Source organism: Tilletiopsis washingtonensis (assembly GCF_003144115.1).
Source record: "Tilletiopsis washingtonensis strain MCA 4186 unplaced genomic scaffold FA09scaffold_12, whole genome shotgun sequence".
In the NCBI taxonomy this organism is placed as follows: Eukaryota; Fungi; Basidiomycota; class Exobasidiomycetes; order Entylomatales; genus Tilletiopsis; species Tilletiopsis washingtonensis.
Window position 1 is genome coordinate 641,922 of NW_020312009.1, and position 21,360 is coordinate 663,281.

A 21,360-nucleotide genomic window follows, 5' to 3' on the forward strand; every position below is an offset into this window, starting at 1 on the left:
GCTTCTTTCGTGCGACAGAGCAGAGGCGTGGGAAGCGCTTTTGCCGTGCCGCGCGGCGGCACGAAGGCCGAGCCGGCCGGCCGGCCGCGCGAGTCACGCCTTGCGCCCGTGGCCTCGCCTGCGCTGCGCCGGCCTCCGAGGGGTCCGAGCTGTAGTGAGGCGCTGAGTGGCTCTCGAGGCGCACGTTCTGCCGACTCGAGAGGGGCGAAGAGTCAAGGCGGCTGAGCGAGAAGACCGAGGAGAGAGGGAGAGGCGCTCGCGCTGCCCATGCGCCAAGACGGGAATATCGCCGCGGCCTGCTGCAGCTCAGCTGGACCCGTTCGCCTCTCCGCTCGAGCCGGCAGCAGACGCCTCCTTCACTCCACCACATCTCCGCTGCACACCCCTCCGCATCGCACACGCCGCCTCCGACGCCCTCTTCTGTCGCCTGCATTCACCGCTCCTCCCGTCTGCAGGCTTGCCTTCGCCCACGATGCGTAGCGCGCGCGTCGACAAGGGGCCAGAGCACAGTCCGCTGCTCGGCAGCGACGAGCTCGAGCCGGACCTCGAGGCCGCCGCACCCTCGCTGCCTGCCGCTGCCGCCGCCGCCGAGCCGGCCGAGCGGCGGCATCCCAAGCAGGCCTCGCTCGACGCCGCACGCCAGCAGGCGCGCCGGCACAACTTTGCCGCGCGCTTCGCCGCCGGCCTGCGTGCCAACGAGGGGCTCGTGTACGTGGCCGGCGCGCAGCTGCTCTACTCGTGAGTCTGCGAGACTGCCGACCAGCGGGCGCGCTGGGCTCACGCTCTTCCCGCAGCCTCATGGCGCTCTGCTTCAAGCTGCTCTACACGCTGCCGTTGCCCGCGGGCTCCGTGCCCATCTCGGCGCTGCAGACCATCTTCTTCCGCATGAGCATCACCTGGCTACTCTGCAGCGCCTGGATGGTGGCACGCAAGATTCCGCATCCGTTTTTGGGGCCGCCAGAGGTGCGCTGGCTGCTGGCTTTGCGCGGCGTCAGCGGGTACATGGGGCTGTTTGGCCTGTGAGTCGGCTGTGCTCTAGATGTATGCTTGCCAAGGCTGACACCCTGGCCGCCAGCTACTACTCCCTGCAGTACCTCTCGCTGTCCGACGCCACGGTCCTGACGTTTCTTGCGCCGCTTGCTACTGCATTGCTCGCAGCCGTCGCTCTCGGAGGTGAGAGACGACGGGCCGGGCAGTCTCCCACTTGGCTGACGCAGGATGGCAGAGCCCTTCTCGATGCGCGAAGCCTTTGCCGGCATCGTCTCGCTGCTCGGCGTCGTGCTGATTGCACGGCCAGCGGTACTGTTCGGCAACGTGCCCGATCCAGTGCCCGTGCCCGTGCCCGAGGCACTGGTGGATCTGGCCACGCGTGCCCTCTCCATGGTCGGCCGCGATGGCGCAGTGCCCACTAGCCGGGGACCCACGGAGGCTGAGCGCCTCGGAGCCGTCGTGTAAGTCGACCCTGCATCCTTGCCGCATCTCCCCCGACTAACAAGGATCCCAGCGTCGCCCTCGTGGGAGTGCTGGGAAGCGCAGGCGCATACACCACGATCCGGCACATAGGCCGCCGCTCCACCGCCACACACAGCGTGGCCGCCTTCTCTCTCTACGCCTCCATCGTCAGCTACATCGGCGCCAGCGTGCTCGACGAGACGTGGAGCGTGCCGCCGAGCTGGCTGTGGTGCGCCGTGCTGCTGGCGATTGGCGTCTTTGGCTTCTTTGCCCAGGTGCTTGCGGCGCTGGGACTGCAGCGCGAGAAGGCGGGCCGCGCGACGCTGCTCGGTGAGTCTTCTGTGTCATGGAGTGCCGCGGGGCTGGGCTGATGGTCTTCGCAGTGTTCTCGCAGGCCATCTACAGCGCCATCTTCCAGTCGGCCATCCTCGGCGTGCCGCTGCACCCTCTCTCCCTGCTCGGCTGCGCCGTCATCCTCGCCGCAGCCGCCTGGGTCATGATCAGTCCCAAGTAGCGCCGGCCACGCATAGAGCTTCTCATCTGTACAATGTCACGCAATCAGGTCTAGCAGCCAAAGGCACGCAGAGGTCAGCCTTGGTGCCGCAGCGTCGAGCGAGGCTCAAGGCCGGAATGCGCTGCAAACCCGTGCACGCGCGACAGGCCATGCAGCACTCCGGCTGTGCACGCAGCGGTACACGGGTAAGGAGCGTGTGTCAGATGCTGTGAGGTGTTCATGCGTCGATTGCAAGCAGTAGAGGAGCAGTAGCGGTGGTAGTAGTAGGGTCACAGGCGAGAGCAGTCAGCTGGGCACGCCTAGGCCTTGCTCAGCACCTCGATGATCTTCTCCGCGAGCGGGCCGGCGCTCGCCGGGTTCTGGCCCGTAAGCAGGTTGCCGTCCTGGAGCATGGCGATGAGCGATGGGCGCAGCGGATGCACCACGCGCGACAACTCACCACGACGACGTGCTCGCCCCACGGCTTGGTCTTGGAGAAGTCGCAGCCGCGCTCGACCATGCGCGACTCGACGAGCCACGGGATGGCCTTTGTGAGCTGCGCCTGCTCCTCCTCGGCGTCGGTGAAGCAGGTGGCCTTCTTGCCCTTGAGCAGGTATGAGCCGTCGGAGAGCTTGACGTCGGTGAACTAAGCGGGGGGTGAGCTTGTGCGGAAGGCGCAGGACGCAGAGGCATACGCACGACAGCGGGAGCATGGCACACGGCCGTCGTGGGGCGGCCCGACTCGTAGAAGGCCTTGATGAGCGCCTTGCTGTGCTCGTCGACGGGCAGGTCGAAGCAGGGGCCGTGGCCGCCGGGGTAGAAGATCTGCAGCCGGGATGTGAGCCACGCATCGCCACGCTGTGCCGCTGCGGGCACGCACCGCATCGTAGCCCTTGCCGTCGGCGGGCACGTCGCTGAGCTTGCCCGTGTTCTTGACCCAGGCCTGCCACTTGTCGCTCTTGAGGAACGCCTGGCACTCCTTGTCGTCCTTGAAGGCATCGACGCTGGCCTGGTCGAGCGGCGCCTCGCCGCCCTTGGGGCTGACGGCGTCGAGCGTGTAGCCGGCGCGCTCAAAGGCGTAGGCCGGGTGCGCAATCTCGGGCAGGTAGTAGCCCGTCGGGTGGTCGTTGTCGATCATCCTGCGGCGCGCGTCAGCAAGCAGCCGGGCAGTGCGGCACGCCGCCGACCCACGCACTTGGTGTGCGACGTGAACACGACGAGGATCTTCTTGCTGCCGGCCATGGTGGATGAGTGCGTGGGTGGGGTGCTTGGTGTGGTGTGGGTGAGGTGGTGGTTGGGAGGCGAGGTTGGAGCGGCCTGTCGGTGCGGCTACTTATGCCCGGGCCACCTGTCCTGCGTCGGGGTGGCGCTGCCTTGACACGACAGCCGAGCCGACGCCGCGGAGCCTCGCGCTCCTTCCCTCGCTCCACTGCGGCTTGGCGCGCACGCGGAGGGGAAGCGGGATGGCCACGCAGCTGCCTCCCTCCTCCTGAGCTGGCCCTCAACGTCGCCTGTCGTCATGATTGCCAACCTGCCCTGCCAAAGAGTGTCCTGCTCGTCATCGTTGGCCTCTCTTGACGTCTCTGCACAGCATCTGACCCCCTCTCGCTGCGGCTGTTCTTCGCTGGCCGGGCTCGAAGCTTCGCGCTGCGTGACGTCAGGCGGCCGGATTTAGTGTCGCGGCGGGGTGGCCCGTGCGCGAGCGCGACTGGGCGCATGCCTCGCGGCAGCTTCGAGCTTGTGCATTTCGCGGCCAGGGTCTGTGCGCCGTGCAGGTGCGTGAGCAAGCGCTCGCGCGGCGCTCCACTTTGCGCTTCTCCACCTCATCTCGCGCCTCCTCGCCCACGCTCACCGCACCATGGCGCACCTGCTCGCGCCCGAGGCCGCCGCCAGCGCCTCTTCGTCGTCCCGCTCATTCGCCGCCGGCCGTGCCAACATCATCGTGCGCGACGACGACACCTTTGACTGGGAGAGCTACATGTGAGCCCGGCCTGGAGGACGCGACGCCCAACAGGACAGGCTGACGCAGGCTGTGCGACGTCCAGCGCGGCATACACAGGTCAGCTCTGCCGCAGCTCAGCAGCACGGAGCCCACACTCACTCTCACCCCAGGCCGGACACGCATCTCGCGCCTCCTCTTCCTCGCGCTGCACTCGCCCTCGCTGCGCCTGCCGTGCGCCAATGCCGCGCTGGCGCTGCTGCGCCAGACGCCCGATGCGCACCTCTACTCGTCGGCGGCGCTGGTGCGCAACACGCTGCCCGACGGCGTGGCGCTGCGCCCGGCCGCCGAGCGCGTGCCGCCCGAGGACCGCGCCTGGATGGCCGAGGCGGAGCAGGAGCAGCGCCGCACGACGGAGAAGCTCGAGATGGAGCTGCGCGGCTATCAGAACAACATGATCAAGGAGAGCATCCGTGTGAGTCCTACGAGATTGTTCGCGTACGCAGTGATGCTGATGCAGCCACCAGATTGGACACCGCGACTTGGGCAATTGGCTGCGCGACTGCGGCCAGCTGAGCGATGCGCTCAAGTGCTACACGCGCACGCGCGAGTTCTGCTCCACCAGCGAGCATGTCGTGGAGATGTGTCTCGGCGTCATTGAGGTGAGCTCAGGCGCCAGCGCCTCTCAAGGAATGGGCTGACCGGTCTGTGAAGGTCTCGCTGGAGCTACACAACTTCTCCAACGTCTCCACATTCGTCTCCAAGGCCGAGGGCGTGCTGGAGTCGTACAACCCCTCTGCTGCAGCTGCGTCGGCATCCAAGCACTCGGGCAGCTTCAGCAGCGCCACGGGTGTGCCTTCCGCGCGCGGTGGTCCGACGCCCGGCGGCGATGTAATTGGCGCCCTCTTCCGCGCCGGTGGATCCGTGGGCAACGAGGCGTCGGAGAGCGTGGCATCGTCCAACGCCGAGAGCTTGCGCAAGAAGGCGGCGCAGAGCAAGGGCCTGAGAGACCTCACTGCCAAGCTCGCAGCTGCGGGCGCTGTGGCGCAGCTGGGCATGGGCAACTACGAGCGCGCAGCCCGGGCCTTCCTCGCCATTGATCCTTCGGCAGCCGGAGCAGGCGCTGAGCAAATCGCGCACGTGAGTAGCCGCGCGCTGGCCTAGTTCGCCGTGCCTGACAGGCTCCTCTCAGATCCTGTCTCCCGCCGACATTGCGCTCTACGGCGTCTTCTGTGCGCTGGCCACCTTTCCTCGTTCGACGCTCAAGAGCGAGGTGGTGGAGCGTGCGTCCTTCCGTCCCTTCCTCGAGCATGCACCGCACGTGCGGCAGCTGCTTGAGGCATTTGCAGCGTGCGACTACAAGCGTGCGCTGGACCTGCTCGATGTGTGGAAGGTGCGCTCGGTGATTCTTGCGCGCTCGATTCCACATCGCTGAGCAATTTCTGCAGAGCCGGCATCAGCTCGACGTCTACCTCGCGCCGCATCTCGGCCACCTGACGGACGCGCTGCAGCAGCGTGCACTGCAGCAGTTCTGTGCGCCCTTCGAGAGCGTGGCCGTCGAGCGCATGGCAGCTGCGTTCGGCTGGGACAGCGAGCACACGCTCGAGAAGCTCGTCGCGCTCATCCAGGCCGGCAAGCTGGAGGCGCGCATCGACTGGAGTCGCATGGTGTGTAGTTCCGGGCGTCACATGTGGCCAGGGATCGCTGACATGGACTACGCCGCACAGGTGCTGGAGACGAAGCGCGTTGATGAGCGCACGGCGCTGTTCGAGAATGCCATCGAGGTGGGGCAGAAGCGCGTGCGCGCTGCAAAGGCGCTGCTGCTGCGCATGGAGCTCGTCGAGAATGGGTGAGTGGTCTCGAGCCGCAGGTCGAAACGAAACGGCGCTGACACAGCGCATCGCGGCAGACTCATCGTGAAGGCGCCGCTGGCCAGTGAGGCCAGTTGATGCTCCCGCGCCCCCTACATCCGCGCCAGCCCACATTACACCGGGTCGGGCTGCGCTTTGTCACTGTCAACATGCCGCTGTCATGATTTGCATTGAGAGCGTGGCTGGGACGTGAAGGCGTGAAGAGGTGACCGTGTCGTAAACAGGGGAAGAAGTCGAAGAAGAAATGAGGGACATGCGCAGAAAGAGAGGGCCGCCCAGGACCAGGCCGAGAGAAGAGCAAGGCCGTGCTGCACTACAGATGGCGGGCCGAGGAAGTGCGCTTGCGAGAGCAGCGGCGGTCTCAGAAGATGTTGCGTGCAAGACCACTGCGCAGGGGCGAAGGTGAGCGATGCGTCAGATGCGCGGCAGAAGCCACTCGGGCTGCACTCACAATCCGACGCCGCCGGCAAAGCCGTGCGCCACGCTCATGCCCATCTTTTTGCCGAACTTGTCGAGCTGCGGGGCGCGGGAAGATAGCGCATCAGCATTCGTTGTGAGAGGGAAACAAGCTAGGCGTGGTGCATTGCCAATCGAAGAGGCACCTGGACAGCGAGACGCTTCACGGGCCACGCACCTTGTCTTTCTTCGCAGCCGCCGCCGCCTCTTCAGGCGTCATTGGCTTGCCATCCGGCGCGCTCGGACCCGCAGCAGCGGCACTGGACGGCGGCGGCGGCGGCTTCTCCGCGCCGTTGGAAGAGAACTGCGCGACGCCAGGGCGCCACTTTGGCGGGCCCAGCTTGCGCTCGGGCGACTTTGGCTCGGCGACTGGCGGCGTGACGGGCGAGATTGGCGGTGGAACATACGCTGGTGGGAGCGTGCGTGTGGAGTTGGAGGGCTTGCGAGGGACAGACGGACGCAGGGGCTCCACGTATCTGTTTCGTGCTCTGTCAGCATCGAGATTGCAATCGGCGGCGCAACGCCGAACTCACGTAGAGGGAAAGAGTCCCTGCACATGCGGCGCACGTTCCAGCGCGCCGAGCCACCACTCGTCGCCCTTCTGTGCGCCCGCGGCGGGCACGAGCAGCACGTCGTCGGCGGCAAAGGAGAGCTCGTCGGACGCGGCGGCGGCGTAGGCCCAGATGGCGCGGAAGCGCTGCTGCTCTACCGCCACGGGCGGTTGCACGGCGGGCGCTGGCGCTGGCGAGGACGGGTAGGCGGGCGTGGCGGAGACGCCGAGGTAGGGCGCCAGCTGGGCCTGGATGCTGGCGGCGGTAGCAGCTGCGGAGGGCGATGACAGAGTCAGCATGGCCCGCACAGGAGGACAAGGACAGAGACGCACACGGCAAGGTGCCCGACGCGGCCAGCGTGTCGATGTCGGCGACGATGCGCGCCAGCATGTGCTGTGCCAGTGCGCTGGAGGCGGCCATGGCGAGCGAGTGCAGGCGTGGTGGTGGTGTGGTGGATGGCCGAGCGGATGCTGCGCCTGCAAAGCGTGTCTCGGGGCCCGAGCAGGAGGCGGGCCAAGCGTGGCGCTCCTTTGCGCCTCAAGTGCTTGCCGAGGTGGGCTTCGTACACAGCCGTGCCTGACCAGCGGTCTACCGAGAGGCGGGACGGAAGAGCGTCGAGAGAAGCCGAGTTGCTGCAGGCCGGCGCACCACGAGGTGGGTGCATGCGGATGCAAGCTAAGGCAGAGCGGGACCGAGCAGCGAGGCCGCCCACCTCGGGCGTCAGGCACCGCCTGCGCCCATGCGGTGTGCTCCCGATGTGGCAGCGTGGGAAGCGGCGCCGCGCTTCCGCGGGACGCCGCCGGCAGCACCTGGGCGCACCGCCGGCTCGCTTCTGCGGCTCATGCTCGAGGCTTGCACTCGCTCACAGCAGCGAGAGGCGGCATGCTCTGCGCTACATTCTCATGTCTGGCCTTGCGACGGGTGACGGCTGTATACGGCTGCTCCGGACGCACAGAATACGCGGCTCGAGCGCTGCGCCGCTTGGCTTCTTGCGCGGGCGTGACCGTCGCGCCGATAGCTCTCGCTCATTCTCGCTCATGCATCTCAACTCGGTGTCCTTTACGTTGGCTGCCAACCTGAGCCGGTCAAGCTCGGTGAGCTACATAGGCAGCGCAGATTCTGGCCCCCAAAGCTCTGTTCAGCGTTGTGCTCGAGAGGAGATGCTCGCCGGAGCATCCCAAGGCTGCCTGGCGGGGCGGCGCTGCGAGAGCGACGGCGCGCTTGTGCCGCGCGCGCACGGTCGACGTGCGCCCCACACGGCTGTCACAAGTCACCCTCTCGACCACCTCCCTCCACACTCGCCGCCATGTCGCACCCGCAGGCAGCCACCATCGAGGAGTTCGACGATGACACCGACGTGCGTGGCCCTGCGCATCGGCGGCAGCGCACCTTGCTGCGCGCGCACTGACACCTCGCGCCGTTGCAGTTCGCTCTGCCCACGGCGCCCGTCGCACGCAGCGCACCCGCCATGCCGCAGATGCCCGCCGGCATGCCGGCCATGACGCCCGAGCAGATGGCGCAGCTGCAGGCCATGATGGGCGGCGCCGGCGGCGCAGGCGGCGCCAACCCCATGGCCGCGCTTATGGGCGGTGCCGGCGGCGCACAGCCGCCGCAGCAGGACGAGGCGGCCCTCGAGGCCGAGGCGGCGCGCGTGCAGGGCTGGACGACGCTCTACCCGCTCTACATCGACGCCAAGCGCGCGTTCGGCAAGGGCCAGCGCCGCACGCCGTACGACAAGTCCGTCCTCTGGCCGCAGGCGCAGTGGATGTTCCGCGAGCTGCGCAGCATGGGCATCGAGGCCAAGCTGCAGGTGAGTGCGGCGCGGCACTGCAAGGCGTGGCACCTGAGCTGAAGCGTGCGAGACAGCCCAACAGGCAACATCCGCAGGACTGGGAGAATCCGGGACGCGTCAAGGTCAAGCTCACGGATGAGAACGGCGAGGTGCTGCACAAGCAGTATGCGAACAGTGAGTGTCTCCGGGCCGTGTGCAGCCATGCCCGAGCAGAGCTGATGCTGAAGCGTCTCCTCGCGCGCAGAGAAGGTCTTGCTTCTGGCGCTCTGCGAGCGACTGCAGCCCAAGTACGGCGGCAAGCCTCCGGCGCAGCCCGCACGTCAGGGCCGAGCTCCGAAGCAGGGCAAGAAGAAGGGCGCCGCGTCCAAGGCGGACAGCAAGGACAGCAAGGCCGTCGCCGTCGCCGGCTCTTCCTCCTCCTCTCCTGCCGCCCGCCCGCTGGATCCACGCCAGCAGCGGCTGCGGCTCATGCGCTTCCCTCCGCCCGCCGAGCGCCTGCCGCCCAACTCGCCCGCGCTCGAGGCGGGCCTGCTCAACACGGACATGGGCGGCATGCTGGGCGGCATGGCCTCGCAGATGGGCCCGCTGGGCGCCATGATGGGCAGCATGGGCATGGGCGACGACGATGAGGAGGAGGAGGTGCAGCCAGAGAAGAAGGAAGAGGAGAAGGTGGTGCACGCGCCAGGAAGGAGACAGCGCAAGAAGATGGTTCGCGTGGGCCGCTAGAGCAGCGCTGGCATCAGTCGAACAGTCAATGGCAAGGATGGCGAATGCTGACGAAGCGAGAGATGCATTGAAGTGTGCGATGAGGGTTGGCGGGAATATGCAGAGGACATGCGAGGTGCGGGAAGTGAGGAGGAACATGGAGCTGCGGACGTGAGAGATGAAGGACAAGAGTGAAGCCAGTGAGGAGAGGAACAGGTGACGCGGGGGACGGAAGGAGCAGAGGAGTGTGCAGGCAGAGGTGAGCGATGCGCGAGCGGAGGCAACGATGGATGCCCGTCCGAGGCTGCTTGGTCGTTGCGAGCGGAGCCAAGCGAGAGAACGACAGAGGAGAGAGGGCGAGGAAGACACCAGACAGGAAAGTCGCAGGGAGGCCTCATGTCACGCCGGCCTTCAATCGCGGCCCGAATTGATGCGCGGCAATTCGCCAGTCCACCAGAGCGTCGTCCTGCGATCCGCGTTCTCATCTCCGCTGCTCGGTCTCGAGCTCGACGCAGCCATCGCGGTGGACATGTGTGCGGCCGCAGACAGCGCCGCGCTGCCGCGCCGGCTGGCCGTGCTGCTCTGGTAGCCCAACAGCGGACGCGTCTCGGCCAGCTCGAAGATGTCGGGGTCGGAGAAGGAGGTGCCGTCGTCGTCAGAATTGTCGGCGGCGGCGTCTTGCTGCGCCTGCATTGCGTGCGAAGAGGGCTTGCCGTCGACCGAGGCGCGAGCTCGTGCGTAGTATGCCTCGGTCTTCTCCGCCGAGACTCTGCGTGCTGCCCGTGCCGATGGGCTACCGGCGTGGTTGAGCAGCTTGCTCGACGATGACGACGCAGCGGAAGCAGCAGCGACCATGGCGGCGCTTTCCGCCCTCGCTTCATGTCGATCCCACCCGCCCGGCCGCGCCGCACACAGTCTGACCTCGACTTCCTCCCTCTCGCTCGCCTGCGCCACGAGCTCCCGGAGCGCCTCGAGCCCCATGCGTACGTCGAGCCAGTATGCATCGCGCGGCGCCGTGCGGCTGCGCTCGTTGGCACGCGCATTCTCCGTCTCGCGCACAGCCCACTCGCGCGCCTCGGCCAGCGTGACAGGCACGTCTGCTGGGAAGTCGAGCGTGGCCAGCTGGCCCGTCGAGGCCTCGTACGGCGAGCCAGGGCCGCCGGTGCCGTCGAGAATCGCAGTGGCGGAGAGAGAAGGCTGCATGGCCCATTCGGGCTCATCGAGTGTGCCGAGAGAACTGAGCTCCAGCGTGAGGCGCCGCAATGCCGGCATGCGCCGCACGCAAAGTGCAAGCTCGTACAGCGCCGCCTGTGCCTTGAGTGCAGAGCTTGTAGTCCGTGCAGGCGCGCTTGGCGGATTGCTTTGCAGAGCCACCGAGGCGGGCAGGGCGGCGTGTGCGGCCAAAGCTCGACGATAGGTGACGTACTCGGCAAAGTCGTGCAGCGTGAATGGCGGCAGTGAGGAGAGCCGAAGATGAGTCAATGGCGGTTGCGGAAGCACGATGGCGGGGCTTGCTGCAGTCGCTGCAGTTGGCGGCGAGGCGAGGCTAGAGGTGCGTCCTGCTCTTCCTTCTGCTTCGGACGAAGCTGGCATGGCCCGCTGTCCTGCCGCCGCGATGGCAGCGTAGCTGCCTGGCGCAGCTTGCACCGCTGTACTTGCCTCTCTCTTCTGCGGCGCAGCCGGCTGCGCCTGTCCCGCAAAGAGGGCGAGCAGTTCGGGAGCAGGCAGCACTTGAATGAGATGCAGATGCGTCACCTGCGTCAAGGGCGACAGGTCGAATTCGTGCAGCGGCACCGGCGATGGACTGCAAGTGCACGCCTCCAGATCAGCGCTCCGCAACGTGATATGCCTGCCGGCGAAGACTCACCTGAAACTGTTGATCGTCACTCGACTCGGCCTAGCCGCCACTCCCGGCGCGAGAAACGCAGCCAGGCTGCATCCTTGTGGGCGCGCGGTGATCCACACGCTCCGGAGAGAGCGTGCCGCCTTGAAGATGGCGCCGAGCGAGGTGGCCCATGCCTGCTGATCCGCCAGCTGATCGCTCGCATACAGCAGGCCGTCCTGCGGGAAGATGAGGTGCCGAATGGCGTGTGCGAGCGTGGCACTCGAGGGCGAGAGCGCCAGTGTGCGAGCTAGCAGCCGAGCCTGCCGCGTACGCTCGAGTGTGGGAGCGGCGTAGAGCAGCGGCAGTGCAACAGCGCTCGTGGTGCGGCAGACGAGAGAGAGCGCGAGGAGAGGGCGCAGGGCCTGAGGCGCACCGAGGTGAATGAAGGCGTGCGTCGGCGGCAGCGTGGCCCAGCTGGCGGCGGGGTAGACGGAGGAGTCGGCGCGAGGCAGGAGGTGCGAGAAGATGAGATGCAGCAGCTCGGCGGGCAGCGCAAGCAGCGAGATGCGCCGAGGAGGAGAGGCTGCGTCGGACATGGCAGAGCTCTGCGCTTGCAATGCTGCCGCGGCGGCGCCGGCAGCACTGCTCTCTGCTGATTCTGTGCGAGCGTCGACGGAGGTGTGCCGGTGCATGCTGCTGGGCCGCAGCGCTGGCTGCTCGGCCGCGCGGTGCGGCGTCACAGCCTCGTCTGCGTCGTAGCTGCTGTGTGCGCTTGCAGAGCCGCCTGCGCTGGAGCTGGACGCAGCGGCGGCGGCGAGGAGCAGCGCGGCGGAGAGGGCGCGGATGGCCGTGGCGGCCGTGGGCTGGTCGGCGGCGAGCGGGTGGGCGAGCTGCAGCGACGAGATGGCTGGCGCGGCGGATGCTGTGAGAGGCGAAGATGGCGATGCGAGAGGCGCGAGCGGCAGTGGCAGCAGCGAGGCCGACGCCGGTGGATGTGGGACGACAAGCAGCACCCCCGCCGCGGCGGCGCCAAGTGGAGCGGCCGCCATGCGCGTTCGCAGCGGCGGGCGAAAGGCAAAAAAGCAGCGCGCGACGTCGAGACGTCACCTGTCACACGCGCGCCGAGAAGGCGTCTCGGCGGAGCTTGGCCTGATGGCGAGCAGCTCGAGTTGGCGGCGTGAGGTGGAAACGGGCGTGGTGGTGGGCAGGAGCAAAGGACGGAGCAGGTCAGGCGTTGCCCCTGCCAGCATGAGATGCAGGAACGTCGGCTCCCTGCACCTGTCGCGGGCGTTGCGCAGCAAGGCGGTGCGGCGCAAGGGCCGGCTGCCGCAGCACGCAGCCGGATGGGCCCATGAGGACGCGCACACGGCGTCTCTAGAGCTCTCGCTGCACCTCCTGTGGCTTCACCTTCGTCACAGGTGCAATCAATGACGGCAACTACGTCAACGCCGGCTCCAGGCTGGGCGCGCCCTGTGCGCGCCGGCGTTGCTGATGCGATGTAGAACAGCACGCACGCTCTCCAGGGGCGGCTCCGCTGATGAGCGCACCCCACTTTGGGCCACGCTGCCGCCGAGTCGCCGGCTAATGAGGCGGCAGCTGAGGTCACCGGGCGCTACAGATGGAGCGGCATGGCGTCAGAATTACGGGCCATACTCGTTCCTGTCCTTCTGCGGCCTGCGTGGCGAGGCGAAAGAGAGAAGGAGAGCGCACCGAGGGTGCGAGGCGGAGCTCATGGGATGCGGCGGCGCGCGCCGGCGCGTCTTCTGTTGGTGTGGAGGCGGCGGCGCGTAGAGTGCGCCTCCCACCACCACGGCCTTCGCTCCCTCGCCGCGCATACAGCTCAGCCAGCGCCCACCTCTCTGCCAGCACCCATCGCACCGGCGTCTCACTGCGCCTCAGCGCTCCGCCCGTCGCGCGCCACAGCCAAGGCCATGCCGCACGCCGCGCCCGAGGCGCACGAGGCCCTCTCGGTGCGTCGCAGCCCTCGTTGGCGTCTAGCATGCGCCTCTCTGACGCTCCTGCACAGGCGCACATCGCCGACGTGCGCACCCTCGCGGCCGTGCTGCGGCCCATCGCCTTCAACCACGTGCGTTGGCTTGCTGCAGCACTTAGACGGCGCTGGCTGACAGCGCACGCAGTACGCGACCGTCTCCATCTCCGAGGCTGGCCTCACCTTCACCACCGAGCTCGACCGCTCCGTCCAGGGTGCGTCGCCGCAGCATGGCTCTGGTGCTCTGTGCGCGCTCACTCGTCCGTCGCAGCCAACGCCTATCTCCCCGCCTCGCTCTTCAATCCCTACCTCTTTCGCCCCACACGCGCCGCCGCCGCCGGCTCAGCACGGCAGCGGTCCCGCTCTCCCACTTCCTCCCTTGCCGCACCCGCGCCTCCTTCTCCCGCAGCGCTCGCAGCAGCTGAGCGCTCCGCCGCCTCGCACCTCGGGCGACGCGCTGCTTCTGAGTCGGACGACGAGTCCGAAGAGGCCTCTCCGCCCTCGCTCGACTTTGAGATCAACCTCTCCAACCTCCTCGAGTGCCTCAACGTCTTTGGCTCGGCGCCCTCTTCGACGAAGGCGGCGTCCGAGGGCGCGCCGGTGGAGATGCATGAGCCGCCGCCAGGGGCGGGGGAGCGAGGAGGCAAGAAGCGCAAGGAGAGTGAGGGCACGACCCGAGCGCGTGTGAGCTTCGATGATGAGAACAAGCGCCTGGTGCTTATGTGAGCTGTCTGCGCCTTCCTCTCTTCTTCTTTGCTCGGCCCCGCGAGCTCCGGCTGACATGTCGCCCTGTGCCCGCACAGCTTGGAGGAAGGCGGCGCAGTGACACGCTGCGAGCTCACCACGATGGAGCCGAGCGGATTGACGGAGATGCCATTCGACGCCGATCGTCTAGTCGGGCAAGCCATCATGCGTGTACGTCTCGCCCCTCCCTCTTCATCTTCGCCTGTGACATAACTCTGCACCCTCCAGTCAGAGCTGCTAGCAGACGCCCTCCTCTCCATCGACCCCACAGCGCGCGAGCTCAAGATCGGCTTTGATCCGGCGCATCGGTCTTCTGCACTCGCAGCGCGTGCGGCGCTCGAAGGCGACGGCAGCAGCGTACGAGGCAGTGCGAGTGTTCGCGGCAGCGGACGCGTGGCTGAGGCGGGCAAGGGAGCGGCTGCGGCGGCGATGGCAGCGGTGGGGGTGCAGATGCTGACGCTGAGAGCGGACGGCGACTTCGGCACGGCCGAGGTGAGCCGGCTCCCTTTCTATCCTCTGCGTGAGAGACGAGACGCTGACATGCTTTGCCGACAGATGGAGTTCCCAAACGAACGAGGCGTCATGGAGCGCTATGTCTGTCTCACCTCCTGTTCCAGCTGGTACGTCTCTGCTCCTCTCTCTTCTCTTCTCTCGGCTCACCTCCAGCCCGGCACCTTGCCGCAACAGCTATCTCTTTAAGTACTTCTCACACGCCCTGCGCGCCCTGCAGACGTCGTTGAAGACGTCGATCCGCTTGGATGAGCGGGGCCTGATTAGTCTGCAATGCTTGATGCCTCGAGGAACGGGCGCGACGGGCACGGGCGCGCAGGGCAACGCAGCGAAGGACCATGGGTTCATCGAGTTCGCGGTGGGTAGAGCTGGAGATGGCGCGGCTAGCACGATGTCAGGAAGATGCCGGGCTGACTGCTGCGCTTCTTGCCCGCAGATCCTGCCGCTGGACGATCCTGAGCCCGATGGCAGCCAGCAGGACGTCTGAGTGCATGAGCGCTTCAGAGAGGGCGCAATGTGCATCGACACGAGTGCCAGTGGCAGCAGAGCGCACAGTGGCGGCCGTCGCCCCTCCTGTGCCTTCTGGGGTCATAGGCTGCGTTGATGCACGTTGCGCCCTCGCTGTCCCATCCTCCTCACATCTGCTTCTCGCGGCTCCCTTCCTGTCACCGCAAAGAACTCTGGTCACCCGTCACCGCCATCCTCATTCACGTCACGCAATCCCATCAGCTCGTCTGATCCGTTTCACTGCGTCTCTCGCATGCAGTGCAGCAGGAGTATTCCCATTCCTTCCTCCTGCCACCGCCCTCGCCTATTTAGGCGCGTGACAGATCGCGCAGCTCCAGCAGCGATCGCCTCAGGAGCGAGACGTTGAAGTCCAGCATGCCCTGCGAGGCGGGCTGCGTGCGCAGGATCGCCAGCAGCGCCAGACGCCTGTGAGACACGCGGCAGCAGGATCAGAGAGGAGTCAGCTTGAGGTTCGAGGCTCGAAATTCTTCGGAGAGAAGGTCGACGCACTCATCGATCTGCCAGAAGGCCAACGTCGTGTCGGGCGCCAAGCGGGAGACGCTAGATGCATGCCGAGTCTCGCCGGTCTCTGACGCGCCCAGTGTGCTGCAAGCGAGCCAGCGTCAGCGTCGCGCCGCCTCTTCTCCGAATGACTTTCGCCTCACGAGTAGAGATCGGCAAAGCGCGTCAGGAACGAGACATACTCGGACGCCACGTCGAAGCTGGCGCGATCGAACGGCGACGTGTCGGCGGCGATGTAGGTGCGCGTGGGCACGTCAAAGAGGAAAACTTTGTCCAGCTTGTTCGCCTGAGAAGTCATCGTCGTCAGAGCAGCGGCAGAAAGAAGCGCGACGGCCTACTCACGCTGCACAGACTGTTGCATAGACCCTCCAACGTCTCCTCCATGCCGCGCTGCAGCAGGCCCTGCAGCATGCGCGAGAACGCCACGTTGACCGACGAGTCAAAGATGCTCGTCGTGTGGAACGTGAGGCGTACGTCCGTGTCCAGGTTGACATTCGTCGGTGCGCCCGAGCCGGCTGCAGCAGCGGCGCTGCTCGAGGCCGCAATATGACTGCCGCCTGGTCGCGGCGACGTGGCGACATCCCGCACGCCGGACGAACCGGCAGTGTGGGTCTCGGGAGTGAGGCCGGCGGCACGAGAGAGTGCAGAGGACGTCATGGCGTTGCCCTGACCCGCCAAGGATGCGAATGCAGAGGCAGACGCAGACGCAGGGTTCGTGTGGTCGCCGGCCGGACGGGCACCGACGGCAGATGCTGGGCCCGACGGCAAGGCGGGCAGAGCCGGAGCTGCGGCGGCGCTCTGTCGCAGGATCTCGTAGGCGCACGGCGCAAAGGTGAACGAGGCAGAGGCGTCGGAGAGGTTGTCGAGCACGCGCTGCTCGATGTCGCGCTGTGTGTCTGTGGTGCGCGCCCGGTCAGTGCACGGCTCACCTGGCCGCCGAGCTCATGCGGCACGCACCGTACTTGTAGTCATCGCTCAGCCCGTCGACCTTGTGCACAAAGACGTGGAAGAGAATCTCGGGATTGTGCGCATAGGCATCGAGCAGCACGGAGTGGAGGCGCGCGAGGGCGTCAAAGTAGTCGTCCTGCGCGTCGATGACGAAGATGACGGCGCCGACCTGCGTCCACTCGAGGCCGCCGGCGGTGCCGGTGGCCTTGCCCTTCTCCTGCACGGCGGCCGCGGCACCGGCGCCGCCCTCGGTGGCGGAGGCCGAGAGGCCGGGCCCGTCCCAGAAGCGCACCGGCTCCCAGGCGCACACGTCGAGGTGGTGCGAGCGCAGCGTCGAGTCGAGGAAGAGCGTCTCGTGCGGAGGCAGCGCCTTGTACACGACCGAGAGCAGGCTGGACTTGCCCGAGCGGCGCAGGCCGAGCAGCAGGATGTTCTGCGGCGGCAGCGGCGACGCGGGCCGCGAGGGCGGCGAGGAGACGGGCATGGCGGGCGTGGTGGAGAGAGGCAGGATGAGCGCGGCGCGGCGGCGGCGGCGCATCTTCCTGTGCTGTGCCAGCTTATCGCTGTCGGCCGCGCGCTCGCCGCCGCCGCGGCGTCGTTGCTTCTCACCACCACCCGCCTCGCACCTGCACCTACACGCCCACCATGGCAGAGGCCAGCACTTCCTCCACGCTCTCCTCCGCCGCGCTGGCGCAGTCGCTCGAGCACTTCTCGCAGTCGCTCCTCGCCGCGCCCGGCGCCTCGTCGTCGCTGCTGCCGCCGGCACTGGCGCCGCTGCGCAGCCTCTCGCGCTCCATCCTCACGCACAAGGCCGCCGCGCGCGCCCGCGTGCAGGCGCTGCGTGCGCGCGTCGACGATGCCAAGCTGCGCTCCATGAATGCAAAGTACGAGCGCGGGCGGCTGGAGGACGAGATTCGGCGGTGTCGCGGCTTCGTGTGAGTGCGGCCTTCACAGCTGGCCTCAGTGCTGTGACTGACGCGCCATGCCGCCAGCTCGATCCATCAGACCCTCACGCTGCACCCGCTGGAAGAGTTCAAGGAGCTGGCGCCCGAGGAGCTGCGCACGCCCGACATCCTCGAGGATGCGCACCAGCTGCGGCTGGCGCGCCTGCGCTTCGAGCTGCTCGAGCGAAAACGGTGCGTGGCACACGTACGGCCTGAGCCATGCCGCATTGGCTCATCTGAGGCACCACAGGCTGGCGGCGGAGAAGCGGTCACTGCGCTCGACGCGTGCGGCGCTGCGTGCGCAGGTGAAGGAGAAGCGCGCCGCGGTGCAGGAGGTCGTCGCCGAGATTACGGCGCTCGTGGAGGTGAGTCGGGCGCGCCGGAGAGAGGCAGAACTGCTGCTCATGCGACTCGCGCCACGCAGGAGGCAAAGAAGGTCGAGAAGCGATTAGCAGAGGTGTAGCTGTGGGCCAGCAGCAGGCGCGGCAATCACACCACTTTGCACCGACACCCGAGATCGCGAACGACAGGCGCATCAGAGGGGTGGAGGGCGAGGGCGCTGCACTATCCTGATGAGCGCCGCGAGAGGGAGGTGCATTGCAAGCACAAGCGCGGGAGGGAAGGCGCAGCACCTCGGCCGTCAGGGTCGCAGAGCTAGCAGGAGACGTCAGCGGGCGCGGCGGGCGCACAGTAAGAGCGGGATCGCACGCGCTACGGCGCGGATGGCAGAGGGCAGGAGACGCATCGTGGACCATATGCGGGTGACGCAGATCACTGCGCGTGCGTACCAGCGTACAGGCCAGACGCAGCACGCAGTAGCATGCAGGCAGAGCGGGAGGGGAGTGGACCAGAATAGCAGCTCAAGACGCGAGGCAGGGGCCGGGGTCGGGCTCGCTCCTCGGCTAAGCGAGCTGGGCGACGTCGCCGGCGCCGTCCCTCAGGCTGCAACCGACGCCGCCATCCCGGGATGTCGGCTCCACGATCCGCACCACTGCGGCTACAGCAAGGCTCGCGCGCATCTGCGGCCGCTCTGGGTGCAGGTGCAGCACAGCGCGCATCGTGGCTTCGGCGCGGTGTCGAGTGGTGGCTGCAGCAGCATGGCAGATGCGGAGCCCCTAACCTGCTCGTCCAGAAGCGGCAGTGGTGTGCCTGCAGCTACAGTGAGGCACCAGCAGTGGCGTGCCTGCAGCTACAGTGAAGCCAGCATTGGTGTGCCTGACAGTAGAGTGCCCTTGACCTGCAAATAGACCGTAGAGTGCCCCTCAGTTGCAGGTACAGTGGCCTTGGCATGTCTGAATCAGGCCATCTGGCCCCCTGACCTGCCTGAGATCACATCCAGCAAGGTAGCCATCCCCTATAGATACCCCTGTCTTCTTGGCTAAGCGGCTACAGCGTGCGATTGCAACAGCGCTGCTCCCCTGCAGCTCCCTTCCATCGCAAGATCCCCGGTTCGAGTCTGGGAGAGGACTTCCTTTTTGCCTTTTGCCTGCCTGACTTCCACCTCCCTTTTTGCCACCCCCTCCCCTCCGCTCGTGCCGGCTGCTGAAGCAACAGATATCTGCTGTTGTGGTGCGGATGGAGCTGACCAGCGCTCTGACCACCTTGGCGGTGTGTGTCAAAGCCCACGCTGACTCCCCGCGTCGGGTCGAGCTCGGCACTGGTGCGGCGCGTGGCGCTCGCACGTCGCGACGCGCGTTGGCCCTTGCCTCACGACCACAACAGCAGCACGCATGCTCGCGCTCAAGAGCCTCTCGCGTCAGCACCGGCTCGCCTTTGCGCTGGCTGCAGGCATGCGGCATGCGCCGTCGTTGCCGCAGCGCGCCTGCTTCTCGACGTCGCGTCGTCGCAGCGAGGGCGAGGCGCCGTCACGGCGAGTGCCGCGCGCTACCCTGTACACGGGCACCGACTGCCAGCTGTGCGACGTCGCCAAGGCCGTGCTGGACGACGTGGCACGTGAGGTGCGTCTCCGACCGCAAAAGCAGCTGCACTGCCGGCTGACAGACTGCAGGCGCCGCTGGAGCTCACGCTCTACAACATCCGCGACGACACGCTGCCCGACGTCCACCGCTGGCGGCGCGCGTACCAGTATGACATTCCCGTGCTGCACATCGAGGGCAGCGAGGTGGCACGGCATCGGCTGGATCGCGCTGCACTGCTGCAGCAGCTGCGGGCGGCACAGCAGGCACTCGACGAGGCGCCAAAGCAGTGAGCTCGGCCCGCACGGTGCGCTGCCTCATATGCTCGGCGCCGGCGTCACGTCGCGCACTTTGCGGGCGACCCAGAAGGCCGGCGTGTACTGATAGCTGAGCATGCAAGCGGCGTTGCCCGTGTACGGCTGCGGCGGCAGTGCTCGGTGCTTCTGGCGAGGCAGACAGGGTCAGTCTTCTGCCCACACCCCGCTGCCACTGCGACTGACCAGCAGCTCAAAGCCCATCTGCTCGACGAGGCCGAGCATCTCCTCGAGCGTAAGCTCGATGCTCAGGTCGCCGTTGTTCTCGTAATGCCAGAGCAGCGGGCCCGCGTTGATCCAGATGCCGCCGACGGGCAGCACGTGGTTCAGCACCTCGAGATAGCGCACCACGTTGCGCGCCTGCAGGAGTAATGATCAGCAAGGAATGAGGCCTTTCTCTGCTGCACACGCACCGTGTCGACAAAGTAGACCGTCGCCACGGCATCCCAGGCTGCGCCTTCTTGCGCTTTTGAGTAGACGTCGACGAACTGCGGCGCACTCGTAAGCAAGCGTGGCAGATGGCGACGCTGGGCTGCGCTCACCTCGCCGGCGACCATGCTAAAGTCGACGTGCGGCGGCAGATCTGATGGATTGACGCTGCGACAAGGTCAGTCGTGCGCCACGGCGCCGCAACAGATCACGCACTCGGGGATGCGCACGCCCTGCAGCAGGTCCTGTGCCGAGCGCCAGTTGCTCGACGAGTGCACGTAGGGGTAGATGGTGTGCTCGTGCCGCCGCGCAGACTTGTTCAGGATCCACTGCCAGGGCTCTGGTCAGCGTAGCCGACAGACGGCAAGCTACCTCGAGACGTACGTGCGAGGCGAGCAGCATGAAGAAGCTGTACTCGTTGCCCTGGCAGCTGTAGCCCTGCCATGCGACCTCGAACGCCAGACGCCCGAGGCCAGCGCCGGGCACGAGCACGCGGACAGCAGGCCTGCATCGCCTGTCAGCTCGATCGCTGCACTGCGGCACAAGAGTGGGTCTCACCGGTCTGCTGCCGCAATGGTGCCGAAGCGCGCGTCCAATGCGTCGAGCACTGGCCCATACGCCGCTTCCCGCTCGGCATTGCCCTGCGCCGCCGCCTGTCAGCAGCAGCGCGACTCCGCCAGCATCGCACACGCACCTCGTCGCTCCAGTCGCGCACCAGCTGCTTGATGGTGCTGCGGATCTTGTCGAGGTCCTGGTCGGCCACGCGGCGTCGGCGGCGCGGATCTGTGCCGTGCTGGTGCTGTGCAGCACCTTGGCGACCTGCGCTCTGCTCCTGCCCGTCGTGCGCACGCTTGCCCTTCTCGCTTGCAGACGCATTCGCCCCGTCTGACCCCGACCCTGAGCTGTCACGTTCTGCCTCGCTCTCGACGCCGCCCGCCTCGCCAAAGAAGCCGCGCGAGTCGTCGACGATGAGACTGAGCACATCAGCATTGCGCCTGATGCGGTCGTCAATCTCGGCGAGGCGTGCCTTGAATCCGATGCCGCCGGGCGCCATCTCGCTGGGTGCCGTCTGCTCGGCAATGCCAGTGCTGTGCCCCTCCTCATCGGACGCTGCTGCTGCCATGGGGCCCGGTATTGTGGGCCCGAGCTGGGACAGCAGCGTGCGGTGTGCGCGCGGCAGGGCGTAGTACGAGCGCCGCCGGGCGTTGTTCGTCTCGAGCTGAGCATGCAGTGAGCCGGGAGAAGGAGAACGAGCATACCGCTGCGACGCACCGAGTGGGGCAGATACGCATCAAAGGCCTGCAGCACGCTCTGGAAGTGCAGCCGCTCCTTCTCGGCATCGCTCAGCTCGCGCTCCGGCGCCGGCAAGGCGCTCGACGAGGCGTGCGAGTGCGAGTGAGGTGCTGCCTGCATCGTAGCTGACGGTGGCCGCGGGCGATAGGCAGGGCTCGG

General features: G+C 67.1%; 11 protein-coding genes and 1 non-coding gene across 12 annotated transcripts; 7 read left to right on the plus strand and 5 right to left on the minus strand.

The window, feature by feature from the left end:
• The first annotated feature begins 192 nt into the window (after window positions 1-192).
• On the plus strand, window positions 193-2,025 carry FA09DRAFT_330397 (hypothetical protein). The gene is made up of 6 exons (XM_025742583.1): window positions 193-738; window positions 795-1,019; window positions 1,076-1,173; window positions 1,226-1,451; window positions 1,505-1,782; window positions 1,836-2,025. Exons 1-6 carry the CDS (start codon window positions 473-475, stop codon window positions 1,964-1,966), a joined length of 1,224 nt encoding a protein of 407 aa, XP_025598029.1. The 5' UTR covers window positions 193-472; the 3' UTR covers window positions 1,967-2,025.
• On the minus strand, window positions 2,008-3,497 carry FA09DRAFT_346253 (class I glutamine amidotransferase-like protein). Its single transcript, XM_025744737.1, has 5 exons — window positions 3,141-3,497; window positions 2,826-3,084; window positions 2,645-2,770; window positions 2,406-2,591; window positions 2,008-2,349 (listed from the first exon to the last, which is right to left on the minus strand). Exons 1-5 carry the CDS (start codon window positions 3,185-3,187, stop codon window positions 2,266-2,268), a joined length of 702 nt encoding a protein of 233 aa, XP_025598030.1. The 5' UTR covers window positions 3,188-3,497; the 3' UTR covers window positions 2,008-2,265.
• Window positions 3,498-3,772: 275 nt separating this feature from the next.
• FA09DRAFT_330398 (hypothetical protein) lies at window positions 3,773-6,068 on the plus strand. Its single transcript, XM_025742584.1, has 9 exons — window positions 3,773-3,925; window positions 3,991-4,004; window positions 4,058-4,359; window positions 4,412-4,546; window positions 4,599-5,024; window positions 5,077-5,277; window positions 5,333-5,551; window positions 5,612-5,733; window positions 5,794-6,068. Exons 1-9 carry the CDS (start codon window positions 3,804-3,806, stop codon window positions 5,831-5,833), a joined length of 1,581 nt encoding a protein of 526 aa, XP_025598031.1. The 5' UTR covers window positions 3,773-3,803; the 3' UTR covers window positions 5,834-6,068.
• On the minus strand, window positions 5,899-7,429 carry FA09DRAFT_330399 (hypothetical protein). The gene is made up of 5 exons (XM_025742585.1): window positions 7,095-7,429; window positions 6,745-7,033; window positions 6,390-6,687; window positions 6,207-6,271; window positions 5,899-6,141 (listed from the first exon to the last, which is right to left on the minus strand). Exons 1-5 carry the CDS (start codon window positions 7,180-7,182, stop codon window positions 6,117-6,119), a joined length of 765 nt encoding a protein of 254 aa, XP_025598032.1. The 5' UTR covers window positions 7,183-7,429; the 3' UTR covers window positions 5,899-6,116.
• Window positions 7,430-8,063: 634 nt separating this feature from the next.
• Window positions 8,064-9,323, plus strand: FA09DRAFT_346256 (signal recognition particle, SRP19 subunit). The gene is made up of 4 exons (XM_025744738.1): window positions 8,064-8,119; window positions 8,189-8,572; window positions 8,629-8,728; window positions 8,799-9,323. Exons 1-4 carry the CDS (start codon window positions 8,069-8,071, stop codon window positions 9,278-9,280), a joined length of 1,017 nt encoding a protein of 338 aa, XP_025598033.1. The 5' UTR covers window positions 8,064-8,068; the 3' UTR covers window positions 9,281-9,323.
• Window positions 9,324-9,328: 5 nt separating this feature from the next.
• Window positions 9,329-12,285, minus strand: FA09DRAFT_330401 (hypothetical protein). Its single transcript, XM_025742586.1, has 2 exons — window positions 11,127-12,285; window positions 9,329-11,063 (listed from the first exon to the last, which is right to left on the minus strand). The coding sequence occupies exons 1-2, from the start codon at window positions 12,131-12,133 to the stop codon at window positions 9,671-9,673; spliced, it is 2,400 nt and encodes a 799-aa protein (XP_025598034.1). The 5' UTR covers window positions 12,134-12,285; the 3' UTR covers window positions 9,329-9,670.
• A 607-nt stretch (window positions 12,286-12,892) lies between these two features.
• Window positions 12,893-15,099, plus strand: FA09DRAFT_361060 (Rad1-domain-containing protein). Its single transcript, XM_025745304.1, has 9 exons — window positions 12,893-13,054; window positions 13,111-13,170; window positions 13,223-13,289; window positions 13,346-13,796; window positions 13,878-13,989; window positions 14,047-14,310; window positions 14,374-14,438; window positions 14,506-14,686; window positions 14,765-15,099. Exons 1-9 carry the CDS (start codon window positions 13,016-13,018, stop codon window positions 14,813-14,815), a joined length of 1,290 nt encoding a protein of 429 aa, XP_025598035.1. The 5' UTR covers window positions 12,893-13,015; the 3' UTR covers window positions 14,816-15,099.
• On the minus strand, window positions 15,020-16,814 carry FA09DRAFT_330402 (hypothetical protein). The gene is made up of 5 exons (XM_025742587.1): window positions 16,315-16,814; window positions 15,700-16,253; window positions 15,501-15,643; window positions 15,346-15,441; window positions 15,020-15,261 (listed from the first exon to the last, which is right to left on the minus strand). Exons 1-5 carry the CDS (start codon window positions 16,787-16,789, stop codon window positions 15,144-15,146), a joined length of 1,386 nt encoding a protein of 461 aa, XP_025598036.1. The 5' UTR covers window positions 16,790-16,814; the 3' UTR covers window positions 15,020-15,143.
• A 95-nt stretch (window positions 16,815-16,909) lies between these two features.
• FA09DRAFT_330403 (hypothetical protein) lies at window positions 16,910-17,758 on the plus strand. The gene is made up of 4 exons (XM_025742588.1): window positions 16,910-17,240; window positions 17,298-17,441; window positions 17,500-17,614; window positions 17,674-17,758. Exons 1-4 carry the CDS (start codon window positions 16,951-16,953, stop codon window positions 17,710-17,712), a joined length of 588 nt encoding a protein of 195 aa, XP_025598037.1. The 5' UTR covers window positions 16,910-16,950; the 3' UTR covers window positions 17,713-17,758.
• An 859-nt stretch (window positions 17,759-18,617) lies between these two features.
• FA09DRAFT_t32 lies at window positions 18,618-18,718 on the plus strand. Its single transcript has one exon. It is a non-coding gene; the product is annotated as a tRNA-Cys (tRNA).
• A 244-nt stretch (window positions 18,719-18,962) lies between these two features.
• FA09DRAFT_330405 (hypothetical protein) lies at window positions 18,963-19,825 on the plus strand. Its single transcript, XM_025742589.1, has 3 exons — window positions 18,963-19,207; window positions 19,258-19,625; window positions 19,679-19,825. Exons 1-2 carry the CDS (start codon window positions 18,980-18,982, stop codon window positions 19,456-19,458), a joined length of 429 nt encoding a protein of 142 aa, XP_025598038.1. The 5' UTR covers window positions 18,963-18,979; the 3' UTR covers window positions 19,459-19,625; window positions 19,679-19,825.
• Window positions 19,483-21,321, minus strand: FA09DRAFT_298051 (N2227-domain-containing protein; the record flags this gene model as incomplete). Its single annotated transcript, XM_025740231.1, has 9 exons — window positions 19,483-19,608; window positions 19,666-19,839; window positions 19,893-19,967; window positions 20,022-20,076; window positions 20,125-20,237; window positions 20,293-20,413; window positions 20,467-20,549; window positions 20,603-21,127; window positions 21,181-21,321. 9 exons carry the CDS (start codon window positions 21,319-21,321, stop codon window positions 19,483-19,485), a joined length of 1,413 nt encoding a protein of 470 aa, XP_025598039.1.
• Window positions 21,322-21,360: the final 39 nt, after the last annotated feature.

What these genes read in the sequence shown, in the direction of transcription:
- FA09DRAFT_330402 (XM_025742587.1), bottom strand. Translation starts at nt 16,789, where the DNA reads ATGCCCGTCTCCTCGCCGCCCTCGCGGCCCGCGTCGCCGCTGCCGCCG. An exon ending in GAGCGATGACTACAAGTACG is followed by an intron (nt 16,254 to 16,314) that starts GTGCGTGCCGCA and finishes CGCGCACCACAG; the next exon opens with ACACACAGCGCGACATCGAG. An exon ending in CGCTTTGCCGATCTCTACTC is followed by an intron (nt 15,442 to 15,500) that starts GTGAGGCGAAAG and finishes GCTCGCTTGCAG; the next exon opens with CACACTGGGCGCGTCAGAGA.
- FA09DRAFT_330398 (XM_025742584.1), top strand. Translation starts at nt 3,804, where the DNA reads ATGGCGCACCTGCTCGCGCCCGAGGCCGCCGCCAGCGCCTCTTCGTCG. An exon ending in TGTGTCTCGGCGTCATTGAG is followed by an intron (nt 4,547 to 4,598) that starts GTGAGCTCAGGC and finishes CGGTCTGTGAAG; the next exon opens with GTCTCGCTGGAGCTACACAA. An exon ending in GCATCGACTGGAGTCGCATG is followed by an intron (nt 5,552 to 5,611) that starts GTGTGTAGTTCC and finishes TACGCCGCACAG; the next exon opens with GTGCTGGAGACGAAGCGCGT.
- FA09DRAFT_361060 (XM_025745304.1), top strand. Translation starts at nt 13,016, where the DNA reads ATGCCGCACGCCGCGCCCGAGGCGCACGAGGCCCTCTCG. An exon ending in GCGACTTCGGCACGGCCGAG is followed by an intron (nt 14,311 to 14,373) that starts GTGAGCCGGCTC and finishes CTTTGCCGACAG; the next exon opens with ATGGAGTTCCCAAACGAACG. An exon ending in CTCACCTCCTGTTCCAGCTG is followed by an intron (nt 14,439 to 14,505) that starts GTACGTCTCTGC and finishes TTGCCGCAACAG; the next exon opens with CTATCTCTTTAAGTACTTCT.
- FA09DRAFT_330399 (XM_025742585.1), bottom strand. Translation starts at nt 7,182, where the DNA reads ATGGCCGCCTCCAGCGCACTGGCACAGCACATGCTGGCGCGCATCGTC. An exon ending in CGGCTGCGAAGAAAGACAAG is followed by an intron (nt 6,272 to 6,389) that starts GTGCGTGGCCCG and finishes CGCGCCCCGCAG; the next exon opens with CTCGACAAGTTCGGCAAAAA. An exon ending in TTTGCCGGCGGCGTCGGATT is followed by an intron (nt 6,142 to 6,206) that starts GTGAGTGCAGCC and finishes GCCCCTGCGCAG; the next exon opens with TGGTCTTGCACGCAACATCT.
- FA09DRAFT_330401 (XM_025742586.1), bottom strand. Translation starts at nt 12,133, where the DNA reads ATGGCGGCCGCTCCACTTGGCGCCGCCGCGGCGGGGGTGCTGCTTGTC. An exon ending in GTGACGATCAACAGTTTCAG is followed by an intron (nt 11,064 to 11,126) that starts GTGAGTCTTCGC and finishes GTGCACTTGCAG; the next exon opens with TCCATCGCCGGTGCCGCTGC.
- FA09DRAFT_330405 (XM_025742589.1), top strand. Translation starts at nt 18,980, where the DNA reads ATGCTCGCGCTCAAGAGCCTCTCGCGTCAGCACCGGCTCGCCTTTGCG. An exon ending in TGGACGACGTGGCACGTGAG is followed by an intron (nt 19,208 to 19,257) that starts GTGCGTCTCCGA and finishes GACAGACTGCAG; the next exon opens with GCGCCGCTGGAGCTCACGCT.
- FA09DRAFT_330403 (XM_025742588.1), top strand. Translation starts at nt 16,951, where the DNA reads ATGGCAGAGGCCAGCACTTCCTCCACGCTCTCCTCCGCCGCGCTGGCG. An exon ending in CGGCGGTGTCGCGGCTTCGT is followed by an intron (nt 17,241 to 17,297) that starts GTGAGTGCGGCC and finishes CCATGCCGCCAG; the next exon opens with CTCGATCCATCAGACCCTCA. An exon ending in GAGCTGCTCGAGCGAAAACG is followed by an intron (nt 17,442 to 17,499) that starts GTGCGTGGCACA and finishes GAGGCACCACAG; the next exon opens with GCTGGCGGCGGAGAAGCGGT.
- FA09DRAFT_330397 (XM_025742583.1), top strand. Translation starts at nt 473, where the DNA reads ATGCGTAGCGCGCGCGTCGACAAGGGGCCAGAGCACAGTCCGCTGCTC. An exon ending in GAGCGCCTCGGAGCCGTCGT is followed by an intron (nt 1,452 to 1,504) that starts GTAAGTCGACCC and finishes CAAGGATCCCAG; the next exon opens with CGTCGCCCTCGTGGGAGTGC. An exon ending in GGGCCGCGCGACGCTGCTCG is followed by an intron (nt 1,783 to 1,835) that starts GTGAGTCTTCTG and finishes TGGTCTTCGCAG; the next exon opens with TGTTCTCGCAGGCCATCTAC.
- FA09DRAFT_346256 (XM_025744738.1), top strand. Translation starts at nt 8,069, where the DNA reads ATGTCGCACCCGCAGGCAGCCACCATCGAGGAGTTCGACGATGACACC. An exon ending in AGTTCGACGATGACACCGAC is followed by an intron (nt 8,120 to 8,188) that starts GTGCGTGGCCCT and finishes GCGCCGTTGCAG; the next exon opens with TTCGCTCTGCCCACGGCGCC. An exon ending in GCACAAGCAGTATGCGAACA is followed by an intron (nt 8,729 to 8,798) that starts GTGAGTGTCTCC and finishes CCTCGCGCGCAG; the next exon opens with AGAAGGTCTTGCTTCTGGCG.
- FA09DRAFT_346253 (XM_025744737.1), bottom strand. Translation starts at nt 3,187, where the DNA reads ATGGCCGGCAGCAAGAAGATCCTCGTCGTGTTCACGTCGCACACCAA. An exon ending in GTGTTCACGTCGCACACCAA is followed by an intron (nt 3,085 to 3,140) that starts GTGCGTGGGTCG and finishes CGCGCGCCGCAG; the next exon opens with GATGATCGACAACGACCACC. An exon ending in ACGGCAAGGGCTACGATGCG is followed by an intron (nt 2,771 to 2,825) that starts GTGCGTGCCCGC and finishes TCCCGGCTGCAG; the next exon opens with ATCTTCTACCCCGGCGGCCA.